The 14,078-nt window shown below is 41.9% G+C and overlaps 1 protein-coding gene and 1 long non-coding RNA gene across 7 annotated transcripts in view; one reads left to right on the top strand and one right to left on the bottom strand.

The window, feature by feature from the left end:
* Nucleotides 1-14,078, bottom strand: part of LOC122561459 (terminal uridylyltransferase 7-like) — a 90,111-nt gene that overhangs the window by 4,034 nt on the left and 71,999 nt on the right. For all 6 annotated transcript variants that reach the window (XM_043713205.2, XM_043713213.2, XM_043713220.2 and 3 more), the window contains 3 exons: nt 750-1,108; nt 462-523; nt 203-245 (listed from right to left, as the gene is read on the bottom strand). In XM_043713205.2, the coding sequence (XP_043569140.2) occupies nt 203-245; nt 462-523; nt 750-1,108 (464 nt within the window). The remainder of the gene's footprint in view (nt 1-202; nt 246-461; nt 524-749; nt 1,109-14,078) is intronic.
* Nucleotides 1-14,078, top strand: part of LOC148151914 (uncharacterized) — a 59,000-nt gene that overhangs the window by 11,089 nt on the left and 33,833 nt on the right. The gene's annotated exons all lie outside the window — the stretch shown is intronic.

Genomic DNA, 14,078 nt, shown 5'->3' with positions numbered 1-14,078 from the left:
CTTTAAAAGACAAAATTTGCCATCCTCACTTAGTCTACACTGGAGTCCAGACCCAAAGCGATATAGTTATCTCTTAAATGAAATGGCTAAGCAAGTCACTCAATCTTCATAGTTATTAGAAATAGGTAACAAATATTTTTCTTGCCCGTGAAGCCCACATCTATGAAAAAATGTGAAAAATATAGTACTGAAATTTCCAAACCTGGTTGAGAATTTAAGAATCCTTTTTGTTTTCGTTTCTCCTTCTGCGTTAAAAATAAAAATGTCTGAATTAGTCAACAGGTAAGTTACGCTCAAGTACCAAACTTTATTTCTCCTTCTTACCTCAACCACCCCTCATTTTTTTGTTCCACTAGATAGATGATGGTTTAAAAACATTAAACTGACGTTCAGATATCTGACACTTTAAATTATCAATGCAAATTTGTAATCAGTCACACATCATTTATTCTCTGCCTTACTTTGGCGTATTCATTTCCAACACTGGATGATGAGGATGCAACAATTTCAGTGCTCGTTAAACCTGCAAAACATATGCAAATTCAAAAGTCAGGGAAGTAGCATTATAAATTAAAGATATTTCTTAAATATTCCTTGAAGGTGTATTACTATTGATTTAAAAAAAAGTATTCCACTGATTTCTATTGAATTTTTTAGCTGTAATGCAGAACAACAAAATAAGATAACTAATTTGAATTAAGCCCCTAATAAATAATAGCTAAATCTAAACTTCAGTATTTAATCTGTACCTTTGTGACGAGGGCATTCCTTCTTGATGTGTCCTTCCTTCCCACAGACAAAGCAACATTTCTCTCTGTCCTCCTGTTTCTTCCTTTGTTCTGGATATGGCCTGGAAGCTCTGTCCCTGAGAACTTCATTTGTTGCTCGATCTTCCTTTAATTTCCTCAGTGCACGAATCTCTGCGTATAATTCTTCTTCTTTAACTGGAAAATCCTTTAAACCTTCTCCGTGCAGCTTTGTCACTTCCCTGTTTGGGGATTCTTTGTTTTCAGGTTTTCTTTTTGCATTGGTTTCAAAGGATTTTTGAAATTTGTCAATGAATCCTGATTTGGATCTAATATCCTCAAGATTTTGTTGTCTTGTTTTGCTGTTAATGAATTTTTCAAGAGTGCTTTGTTAGGAAACAACAACTTGTTACTGTTGAATATATTTACAGAATTATTACAGTGCAGAAGAAGCCCATTCGGCCCATTGTACCTACTGCAGATCTCCTATTATTTCCTGATAACCCCGCACACTGTTACTATCCAAATAATTATTCAATGCCCTGTTGAATGATCTAGTATATGGAGTTTGTGACAGGAAGTTTCCTTTGCTAGTGTCCAATTCTGGTGATCACAATTTAAGAGGCAGTCAAGCCCTTGAAGGGGCTACAGAAGAGATTTACCAGAATGATGAGGGATGAGGAACTTCAGTTTTACAGAAATACTAGAGAGAACCTGGGATTGTTACTCTTGAGCAGGGATGGTTATTAACAGGAGATTTCACAGACGTGTTGAAAATTGAGGGGTTTTGATAAGATTAAATAAGGAGATCACACAGAACTGCGGATAGTGGCAATAAGGAGAAACTATTTTGATTGGCAGAGAATCAGTAAACAGAGGTCATAAACTTAAGACAATTGGAAAAGATTGAGGGGTACGGGAAATGAGTTTTCTTTTTATGATCTGAAAGGGCACCTGAAACAAATTCAAAAGTAATTTCCGAAATGGGGTTGGATAACCGCTTATGAAGGAAACATTCAGGGCTGGAGGAAAACAGTACGAAAGAATTGGATAATTATTTCAAAGAATCATAACTGGCACATCATCCCCTTCTTTGTTAGATGATTCTGTGATTTATGACAATGAAATCTAAAACAATGAAAATTCAAAAAACAGATTTAAGCAAAGATAGAACACTCCTCCAGAATCTTCTTCCTCAGCTTTTTAATCTTCACTGTCTTTCATTTTGAGCTCTGATCCTTCATCCAGATTTCTCTAATTTTAAGAAGTTAGAGAAGAACACCAAAATTGGTGGTGTAATGGACAATGAAGAAATTAATCTCACAGTACAATGGGATCTCAATCAGATGGCCATTGGGCCATGGAGTGGCAGATGGAGTTTAGTTTTGATAAATTTGAGGTATTGCATTTTGGTAAGTCAAACCAGGACAGGACTCGTACAGGTAATGGTAGGGCCCTGGTGAGTATTGCCAAACAAACAGACCTAGAGAGTGGAGGTGTAAAGTGGAGTCACAGATAGACAGGGTGAAGAAGGTGTTTGACAAGCTTGTCTTTATTGGTTAGTGTATTGAGCATAGGAGTTGCTGTACAGGACATTGGTGAGGCCACTTTCAGAACACTGTTCAATTCTGGTCTCCCTGCTATAAGGAGGACTTTGTTAAACTTGAAAAGGTTCAGAAAAGATTTACAAGGATGTTGCTGGGAAGTTCAGAGCTATGGTGAGAGACTGAAAAGGCTGGGGCTTTTTTTCCTTGGAGCATCAGAGGCTAAGGGGTGATTTGTCAAGGTTTATAAAATCATGACAGGTATGCATAGGGTAAATAGTCAAGGTCTTTCTCCTTGGGTAGAGAAGTCCAAAACTAGATGGCATAGGTTTAAGGTGAGAGGGGAAAGACTTAAAAGAGACCTGAGGTGCAATTTTTTCACACAGAGAGGGTTGCGTGTCTGGAATGAGCTGTCAGAGGAAATGGTGAAGGCAGGTACAAAATACTTAAAAGACATCTGAATAGATACATGAATACAAAGGGTTTCGATGGATACGGGCCAAATGCTGGCAAATGGGACTAGATCAATTTAGGATATCTGGTCGGTGCGGGAGAGTTGTATCCGTGCTGACTCTATGACTCTAAAAGTTGTACAACTGTAACAGTCATTGCAATTAATTCATAGAAGTGTTAAAGTTGGTATCTTTTCCTCCAACTATCTTTTTCCTTTTCCTTAACGGCATTCACTCATGAGTAGGTTCCAGTTCCTCAGTTAGCTTGCTCAAATGATCAATTTTCACATCTCATTGCACTTTCAACAACGCTTTGTAAACAAAAAGAAAATATACACTGTAGAACAAATAGAGTGAACGGAAGAAGGAGAGATTTTACCTTTATGGCCTAAATTAGAAACATTTAAAATAGCAAGAACTATGTTTAAAGATTAGCCATCTGAATGACAAAAATCAAGAGTTTATGGCATAAGCTTTATTCTTCAGTGCCAGCAGCAAAGAATTTTGCAGGACAGATATGAATTTTAGGAACCGGGGCACTGTGTGGTGTTGATGTGTTGTGGGACATAACCTATCAAAATAAATGGATAGAAAATTGTGAGAAGTAGTTGCTCAAATTCTTGATATGCATTTTTGGTTGCTAAATGTATGTGTTAAGAGTGTTATAGTTTACCTTGTTGTGGTTCTGTTCGCCGAGCTGGAAGTTTTTGTTGCAAACGTTTCGTCCCCTGGCTAGGCGACATCATCAGTGCTTGGGAGCCTCCTGCGAAGCGCTTCTTTGATGTTTCCTCCGGTGTTTATAGTGGTCTGTCCCTGCCGCTTCCGGTTGTCAGTTTCAGCTGTCTGCTGTAGTGGTTGGTATATTGGGTCCAGGTCGATGTGTTTGTTGATGGAGTTTGTGGATGAATGCCATGCCTCTAGGTTCTTAGTGATTTCAGTGCTTCCCTCTCCTTGGTGTTGAGGTTATGTGTTTGTCTTTTCCTTATTATCATGGGTACGACGTTTGTCTCACTGTTTGTTGTGTCTCTTCTGTCAGTCCATTGTTCCTGAGTGTGCATTCTAGTGCTGCTAGGAAGTCTGCTGTCTTGGCGTCCCTGTGGTTGTAGTTGAGTCCCTTGGCCAGTATTGTTCTTTCCGTGTCTGTGAGATGAGTGTGGGAGAGGTTTTTAACCCGGTGTGTGTTGTAGTGTCCTCTTTGTTGTGTGTTAGTTTGGCCATTTTTTCTTTTAGTGCCGTTTTTTTCCGGTGTGTTGTCCTGTTCTGTCCTATGGTGACAGCCTGTTCTATGGTCCGGGTCCATTCCTGATTCCTGGTTTTTGAAATTAACGACTTTTGGCGCGCAATTTCATGTCTGTATCTGTGAAGTCGGTTGTGCGCGTCTGTGATCATTACCTGGATCATCCTGAATCCGTTCTGCTTGGCTGTTTCCCTGGCTTGTGGGTTGTTGACTGGTGGTCTGTATCTGACACATTGTGGAAGGATTCGATTCTTTCGGCATTCATGTAGGAACCGGAGTTGTTCGTATGTGGCGCTTAGTCGGTTAGCGCAGGATTCCCATTTCCTGGCTTGTCTCAGCGTCTCTCAGCCGTAAGTGTTCAAAGTTTGTGCGAAGAGGCATGGCATTCATCCACAAACTCCATCAACAAACACATCGACCTGGACCCAATATACCAACCACTACAGCAGACAGCTGAAACTGACAACCGGAAGCGGCAGGGACAGAGCACTATAAACACCGGAGGAAACATCAAAGAAGCGCTTCGCAGGAGGCTCCCAAGCACTGATGATGTCGCCTAGCCAGGGGACGAAACGTTTGCAACAAAAACTTCCAGCTCGGCGAACAGAACCACAACAACGAGCACCCGAGCTACAAATCTTCGCACAAACTTTGAATAGTTTACCTTTATTTGTTTTCTATGTTCCTTCTTAACATCAACTTTGTGGTTTTACTGTGTAATTTTGAAAAGCTAAGCTTCATTAGACTTTAAGGGAATAAGCCAAATATTTTTATGACCATAACTTTCGCCGGAATGAAAAAGATCTTTAGCCTTTATGACCTAATTCTTCCAAAATATTACAAGTTTACATCAAATCTGTACAGGAGACAATAACAACTTCTCCACTAGTTTCAAACTGCTAATTTGGTAGTATATAACGGACAGTTACCTTGTGTCAAATTGTTCACATTACTGAATGATAAAATACTTTTTGTATTGTTAAATGAGTCTAAGTGTCTTGCCTGCACTGGGAATTAAATTCAGTGGTGAAACTTTCAAATGTGTAAATTAAATGATTCGCGAATCTGTAGAATTCACTACCCAAAGTGACGAGGATGCCAGGATACTGCATAAATGTAAGCAGATACGTTTTTAATTAGTAATGAGTTGAAACATTATGGAGAGCAGAAAAGACGATACCAGCTATGATCATACTAAATGTCAGAGCAGGCTCGATAGGTTATGATTGCCTAATCCTGCTCATAGTTCTTTTATTCTCAAATTTGCCACTGACTGGGATCTGATACAAATATCAAGCCATTTTTGTTTGTTCAATGGATCAAAAGGCTTCTTTTGCTATCGCTGTGTTTGAAGGTGAAGAATACTTACTAACACAAAGCTCTCCCCTCTGACACTAGGATCAGCCATATCGCCACACATCCTTTCCCTGCAACCCCCACCACAACCTTACTGCTTCTAGGGTTTTGATAGTAACCACTATTTTACAGAGTACTCCAGGTTTAAATCCAGTTTTAAATGACAAAAAAAATCACAGACCTAAAATACCTGATCCAAAAAGCAGTCGTACAAACTTGCTCAAAAAAAGTAGCAAGCCTAATAGTGAGAGCAAAATAGAATTCAGTCAAGGAGCTCCAAGAGATTGGTTAAGAGGGGAAAAGTAGGGGTTGGGAACAAACTTGCAAGGAACATTAAAGCAGACCATAAAAGCTTCTATATGTATGTAAAAAGAAAAAAAGATAATGAAGACAAATGTAGGCCTCTTACAATTTGAGTTGATAATGGCAAACAAGGAAATGGCAGTGCAATTAAACAATACTTCTGTTCTGTCTCCAAAGAAGGCGGCACAAATCACTTACCAGAAGCACTAGTGAGGCAGAGATATTTTGAGAAGGAGTATTTGAAGGAAATTAGTATTCGTTTTTTTAAAAAAAACTGGAAAAAGTAATTAAACTGAAAACTGATAAATCCGTAGGACTTGATAATCTTCATTCCAGAATATTAAAAGAGATACCCATGGAAATAGTGATTGTTTTGGATGTTATCTTCCAAGATGACAAAAATGTGCAACAGTCCCGTCACATTGGAGGGTGATAAATGTTAACTGACTATTCGAAAAAAGGGAGAAAACTGGGAATTATGGACCAGTGAGCTGAAAATTACTGGATGGAAAAATGCTGGAATTTGTTTTAAAGGATGTGATTATAGGCATTTAAAAAAAACAATATTACACAAACTCAACAGGGATTTATTAAAGGGAAATCATATTTGGCAAACCTACCTGAGCTTCTTGGGAACATAATTAGTATAACAGACGATGTCCGGTGGATCTGATAAAGACCCACATAAGAGGTTATGGTACAAAATCAAAACACATGAAAACAGGGGCAATGTACTGGCATGAATTGAGATTGGAGTTTAGATCAGAGTGGTGCTGGAAAAGCACAGCAGGTCAAGCAACATCCAAGGAGCAGGAAAATCAACGTTTCGGGAATAGAGCATTTGGTAGGAGGTGAATGAATTAAGATCAGCTTGCCAAACAGAAAACAGAGTATGAATAATTATTCATTTTTGCAGTGGAAAGCACTGACAAGTGGGTTACCACAGGGATCAGTGCTTGGACCTTAACTATTCACAATGTACATCAAAGATTTGGATGAGGGAATAGAGTGCAATACTTCTACATTTGCTGATGACACAAAAGTAGATGGGAGTACAAGTGGTGAGGATGTAAAGACATTTCAAGGCAATTTAGATAAGTTGAATGAGTGGGAACATACGTGGCAGATGCAGTTTAACATGGATAGAAATGAAGTTGTCCACTTTGGTAGTTAAGAAAGAATTTTTTTAGAGACAAAACAACTGCAGATTCTGAAATCCAAGGTTGACAGGCAGGAGGCTGGGAGAACACAGCAAGCTAAGCAGCATCAGGAGGTGGAGAAGTCAACATTTCAGGTGTACCATTCTTTCAGGACTGGGGGTAGGTGTAAGGGGAACTGCAGATAAACGGGGTGGGGAGGCAGGGTGGTGAGTTGGGAATGGGTGAAGACAGGTAGAGGGTACAACCTGGTTGGCCAATGGGAGAAATGAATCCAGTTGGTGGCTGGAAGGAAGGGTCAATCAGAGGAATGGAAGGGAGAGGGAGGGGCTGGGAAGGGAGGTTATTTGAAATTGGAGAACTCAATGTTGAGTCTTCCAGGCTGTAGGCTGCCCAGGCGGGCATGAGGTATTGTTCCTCCAATGTGCGCTCTGATGGAGGAGGTCAAGGGTGGTCATGTCAGAAAGGGATTGGGAAGGGGAATTAAAATGGGCGGCGACTGGGAGGTCTGGTCAGCCCCTGCAGGCCCAGCTGAGATACTCGGCGAAGCATTCCCTAGTGGAAAAGACCACATCGGGAGCACTTGATGCAGTAAATTGATGCAGTAAGTGGGTGGCACAGTGGTTAGCACTGCTGCCTCACAGCGCCAGAGACCCGGGTTCAATTCCCGCCTCAGGCGACTGGCTGTCTGGAGTTTGCACATTCTCCCCGTGTCTGCGTGGGTTTCCTCCGGGTGCTCCGGTTTCCTCCCACAGTCCAAAAATGTGCAGGTCAGGTGAATTGGCCATGCTAAATTGCCCGTAGTGTTAGGTGCAGGGGTAAATGTAGGGGAATGGGTCTGGGTGGGTTGCGCTTCGGCGGGTCGGTGTGGACTTGTTGGGCCGAAGGGCCTGTTTCCACACTGTAAGTAATCTAATCTAATCTAAATTAGGTTGGAAGAAGGCAGGTGAACCTCTGTCTGACATGGAGGTGAGGGGTGTGTGTGCCGGCAGATTTTGCAATTTTTCAGCTGCAGGGGAAGATACCTGGGGTTCTGGGGGGTCAGTAGGGAGAGTGGCATGAACCAAGGATTGGTGAAGGGAATGGTCTTTGCGGAAGGCAGAGATGTGGGTGGGGAGGGCAAGGTATTGTTGGTAGTGGGGTCTAGTTGGAGTTAGCAGAAGTATTTAAGGATGATGATTGGATGTGGGATAGTAGGTGAGGACATGGGGGACCCTGTCTTTATTATGTTTGGGGAGGAGGAGTGGTTAGAGCAGTGGATCAGGGAATGGAGATGGTGGCGGAGGGCTGTCTGGATGATAGAGGGAAGGAAAAGCATGTTGTTCAAAATAGGTAGACATCTGGGATGCTTTGGAGTCAAATGTCTCCTCACCTGAGCAGATGCGGCAGAAACAGAGGAATTGGGAGAACGGGATGGAGTCCTTGCAAGATACTGGGTGGGAGGAGGTGTAGTCCAGATAGTTAAGAGAGTCTGTGGGTTTATAGTAAATGTCTGTCTGGAGACTGTCGCCGGAGATGGAAATGGAGAGGTCAAGAAAGGGGATGGAGATGTCCAGGATAGACCAAGTGAATTTGAGGGTAGGGGGGCACTGTGGGCAAAGTCAATGAACTGCTCCAGTTCAACCTGAGTGCAGGATGCAGCACCAATGCAGTCATCGATGTAATGGCAGAAGAGTTGAGGTACTGAAGAAAGACTGTTCGACATAGCCAACAAAGAGGTAGGTGTGGCTGGGGTGCATCAGTGCGCCCATGGTCACCCCTGGATTTGGAGGAAATGGGAGGAGTTAAAGGAAAAGTTATTATGGGTAAGGACTAGTTTGGTGACATGGAGGAGAGTATTGATGGAGGGGAACTGGATGGGTCTGTTGGAGAAGCAACAGCTGAGGGCCTTAAAGGCCATCCTTGTGGGGTATGAACGTGTATAAGGACTGCACATCCAACGTGAAGATAAAGCACCAAGGATCCGGAAGTTACTGAAGAGGTAGAGGGCATGGGTTAGTATCGCGGATGTGGGTGGGAAGTGCCTGAACCACGGGGAGACGGTGGAGTTGAAGTAAGATGGGATGAGTTCGGTGGGGCAGGAGCAAGCAAAGACGATGGGTCGGCCCAACTTATTTGGGCTTGTGAATCTTGGGTAGCAGGTAGAACCGGGCAGTATGGGGCTGGGGTCTATGAGATTGGAGGCAGTGGAGGGGAGACCAACAGAGGTAATGAGGGCACAGACAGTGCGAGTGATTTTGGCCTGATGGGCCATGGTAGGGTGGTGGTCAAGGGGGAGGTAGGACGTGGTGTGAGAGAGGACAAGAAAAATGGCAGAGTATTATTTATATAGTGATGATAGGTAACAAACAATGTAAGTGTCTTTGCAGGTATCTTGAATCAAACCATTTAAACATGCTGTGAAACATTTCAGGCTCAGGTAGAACTTGAACCCTCATCTTCTGACCAGGGGCAGGACATTACCACTGACCCACAAAAGAACTCTGGGTGCCCTTGTATACTGGCCATTGAAAGCAAGCATGCAGGGGCAGCATTTCAAGAAGGTTTGAGTACAGGGTAAGTCTTATTGTAGTTGTAGGAGAAAGTGAGGACTGCAGATGTTGGAGATCAGAGCTGAAAAATGTATTGCTGGAAAAGCGCAGGTCAGGCAGCATCCAAGGAGCAGGAGAATCGATGTTTCGGGCATAAGCCCTTATTGTAATTGAGCAGACTTTGGTGAGAACACATGGAGTGCAATTGTGCGCAATCCATAAGTTAAAAAATGTATATCTGCCATAGAGGAAGAGCAGCAAATGGTCATCAGCTGATTACTGGGATGGCAGGTCATAGGGGGAGAGCCTGAATTGACTGGGCATGTACTCACTAGAGTTTAGAAGAAGGAGGGGATTCTATTGAAACATATAACATTCTTTTAGGGCTAAACAGACTGAATGTGTAATACTTCCCCTGACCAATGAGGTCTCAGGAAATCGGCAAACCATTTTAGACTGAGATGAGGAGAAATTTCTTCATTTCTGGGTTGTGAACATATGAAATTCTCTGCCAGAGAAGGCTGTGGAGGTGAAGTTACTGAAACATATTTAACAAATAAATGAACACATTTCTCAAAGCTAAAGGTGTTAAGGGATCTGGTGGGGTTGAGATACTGGTTCTGTCAGATCGAATAGTGGTGTGGGTTCGATTACTTCCTGCGCCTACTTTCTAGATTTCAATGCTAGAAATGGCAGAGGGTAGGATGACAGAACAGAAGGGTTCAGGATTAGATACTTAGGGCAGAAGTCTGGGATGTATCACTTTGAGTGTGGAGATTCCCATACATAAATTAAGAGCTGTATTTAAAGTTTTATTGAATACAACATATTGCACTTTATAACATCAGATTATTTTATTAACTTAGAAGAACAGGACATTTGGCTCAATCATTCCATGCTCGTGATTATGCTCCATGAGACCCCTCCCATTATTCCTCAATGAAACAGACATAATCCTCCGTTCTTTTCTCCCTCACATGCTTATCTAACTTTCCCTGAAAAATATCTGCCCTATTTACTTCAACCATCCTCTGTGGTAGATGATTCCAAATGGTCACTTCTTTGTGGGTAAAGGTGTTTCTTCTGAACCCCTTCCCCTTTTTGGTTTGCTAATGACGGTCTTACACCGTTGGCTCCTGGTTTACCTTTATCCTGCAACTGGAACATTCTTCATGTCTTCTTTATCAAAACCTTTTATAATTTTAAAAATCTCTGAAGTTGCTCTTCGCTCTACTTTTTTCAATAGCCTACTCATCCTTGCCCAATAAATATAATCTTTCATCTCTAGTATCACTTTGTATGTGTTTTTTGCACCCTCTCCAGTCTCTGAATAACCTTTAAATAGTGTGGCGACCAGGACTATTCATACTACTTCATGTGTAATGTGTGCGAAGTTCAATATAAATCTAACATTCTTTAAAAATCTCATCCCTGTAGGAAGTGAACTCTAGTGATTTGTTTGCTTTTGCTATCATCTCATGTGGTATTTTGCTCTTCTAATCCACTTAGATTCTTGTTTTCCAGCAACCTTCACTAATACTTCAATTTGGAACTCAAACAATAAAGCAAGGGTTGAGCTATAATAACAATACTGTGGCCAGTTTTGTATTCTACTATAAAAAGATGTCATGGCCATGGGTATACATAGAAGAGATTCAATAGCATGCTAGAAATAAAAGGTTTTAGTTATGGGAAAGAACTGAAGACACCAGGACTCCCTGTTAAGATTAGTAGAGGTTTATTGGATTCAAAATTATGGAGGGTATGCTTGTGTTTCTGTGACAGTAACTCAGAGGCCTGATCTAATAACACAGAAAATACAAATTTGGGTGTTACTACGGCTGCTTGATCATTTCAATTAATTTCAAAAAAACAAACTTGGAAATAAAAAGTCAGTAAGAGCTACTGCATTCAAAAAAATACATCTGTTTTATGTGAAGAACATTACTTTTCTGCTTATTAATGGGATGCAGATGTAACTAACATTTATTACCTATACTTAATAGCCCTGGAGGAAAAGGTGTTGAGCTGCCTTCTTTGAACCACTTTAATCCTTTGGATGCTTCCTGAACCAGTAAAGTCCTTGGCATGTAGGAACACCAGCAGGACTGTAGGGTAGGGATTTCCAGGACTTTGTAGATGGATTAACTCCAGGAAAGGTAGGAGTAGCAGACAGGAGTCTCCTATGGCCATCCCCATTTCAAACAAGTATGCTGTTCTGGAAAATATTGGGGTGATGGACCCTCAAATGGACAGCCAAGTTTCTGGTATCGACACAGGCTCTAATGCAATGAGGAATATGTCAGATTCCAAGCGATTGATCGTGACAGGGGACTCTAGTCCGAGGCACAAACAGACGATGTGGCCAGCAGCGAGAAATTAGAATGGTGTGCTGTTTCCCTGGTGCCAGGGTCAAGGATATCTCGGAGTGGGTGCAAAATGTTCTCAAAGAGGAGAGAGGCCAGGTGGTCATTGTACACATTGGAACCAAAGACAGAGGAAGGGAAAAGGATGAGATTCTGAAGGGAGAATATAGAAAATTAGGCAGGAATTTTAAAAAAAGAGATCCTTGAGGGGAGGAATATCTGGATTACACCTGGTGCTAAGAGCTAGTGAGAGTAGGAATAGGAGGATAGAGCAGATGACTGCATGGCTCAGGAGCTGGTGCAGGGGAGAAGGATTCACATTTTTGGATCATTGGAATCTCTCCTGATATAATATCTGTACAAGAAGGATGGATTGAACCTGAACTAGTAGGGGACTAATATACTGGCAGGGAGATTTGCTAGAGCTGCTTGGGAGGATTTAAACTAGTAAGGTGGGAGAGTAGGACCCAAGGAAATAGTGAGGAAAGAAATCAATCTAAGACTGGTACAGGTGGGAAAGGGAGTGAGTCAAACAGTCAGGGCAGGAAGGAACAAAGCAGAGAACAAGGTAGGATTGATAAATTAAATTGCATTTATTTCAATGCAAGAGGGAAGGCAGATGAACTCAGGACATGGTTCGGAACATGGGACTGGAATATCATAGCAATTACAGAAACATGGCTCAGGGATGGACAGGACTGGCAGCTTAATGTTCCAGGATACAAATGTTACAGGAAGGACAAAACGGAGCACAAGAGAGGAGAGTGGTGTTTTTGATAAGGGATAGCATTGCAGCTGTACTAAGGAAGGATATTCCTGGGAAGACATCCAGGGAAGTTATTTGAGTGCAACTGGGAAATCAGAAAGGGATGATCACCTTATTGGGATTGTATTATAAACGCCCTAATAGTCAGCAGGAAATTGAGAAACAAATTTGTAAGGAGTTATCTGCAATAATAATAAGGTAGTTATGGTAGGGGATTTTAACTTTCCAAACACAGCCTGGGACTGCCATAGCTTTAAGGGTTTAGATGGAGGGGAATTTGTTAAGTGTGTACAAGAAAATGTTCTGATTCAGTATGTGGATGTACCTACTAGCGAAGGTACAAAACCTGACCTACTCTTGGAAAATACGGCAGAGCGGGTGACTGAGGTGTCAGTGGGGGAGCACTTTGAGGCCAGCGACCATAATTCTATTAGCTTTAAAATAGTGATGGAAAAGGATAATCCAGATCTAAATTGAAGGAAGGCTAATTTTGATGGTATTAGGCAGGATCTTTCAAAAACTGATTGGAGGCACATGTTCACAGGTAAAGGGACGACTGGAAAATGGGAAGCCTTCAAAAACGAGATTACGAGAGTCCAGAGACAGTATATTCCTGTTAGGGTGAAAGGAAAGGCTGGTAGGTATAGGGAATGCTGAATGACAAGAGAAATTGAGGCTTTGGGTAAGTAAAAGGAGGAAGCCTATGTCAGGTATAGACAAGAGAGATTGAGTGAATTCTTAGAAGAGAATAAAGGCAGTAGGAGTTTACTTGAGGGAAATCAGGACGGCAAAAAGGGGACATGATAGCTTTGCAAATAGAGTTAAGGACAATCCAAAGTATTTTTACAAGGACAAAAGGATAACTAGGGAGAGAATAGGGCGCCTCAAAGATCAGCAAGTCGGTCTTTGTGTGGAGCTGCAGGAGATGGGGGAGACACTAAACGAGTATTTTGCATCAGTGTTTGCTGTGGAGAAGAGAAGGACACGGACGATTCAGAATGTGGGGAAATAGATGGTGACATCTTGAAAAATATCCATGTTACGTGCTGGATGCCTTAAAACGCATAATGGTGAATAAATCCCCAGGACCTGATCAGGTGTACCCTCTGGGAAGCTAGGGAAGTGATTGCTCGGCCCCTCGCTGAGACATTGAGATCATCGATATTCTCAGGTGACGTGCCGGAAGACTGGAGGGTAACTAATGTGGTACTATTTAAGAAAGGTGGTAAGGAAATGCCAGGGAACTAGACCGGTGAGCCTGACATCAGTGGTGGGTAAGTATTAGAGGGAATCCTGAGGGACATGATTTACATGTATTTGAAAAGGCAGGGACTGATTAGGATTGTCAAGATGGCTTTGTGCATGGAGATCATGTCTCATGAACTTAATAGAGTTCTTTAAAGAAATAACAAACAGGAGTGATGAGGGCAGAACAGTAGACCTGATCTATATGGACTTCAATTTGGCGTTCAACAAGGATCCTCATGGGAGACTGATTAGCAAGGTTAGATCTCATGGATTACTGGGAAAACTAGCTAATTGGATACAGAACTGGCTCGAAGGTAGAAGACAGAAGATAGTGGTGGAGAGTTGCTATTCAGACTGGAGGCCTGTACCAGT

The sequence above is a fragment of the Chiloscyllium plagiosum genome, unplaced genomic scaffold (assembly GCF_037043375.1).
Source record: "Chiloscyllium plagiosum isolate Xiang-an unplaced genomic scaffold, Cpla_swu_hap1 HiC_scaffold_2, whole genome shotgun sequence".
Classification (NCBI taxonomy): domain Eukaryota; kingdom Metazoa; phylum Chordata; class Chondrichthyes; order Orectolobiformes; family Hemiscylliidae; genus Chiloscyllium; species Chiloscyllium plagiosum.
Note: the sequence above shows the minus strand (reverse complement) of the source record. Positions and strands in the feature narration are given on the sequence as shown.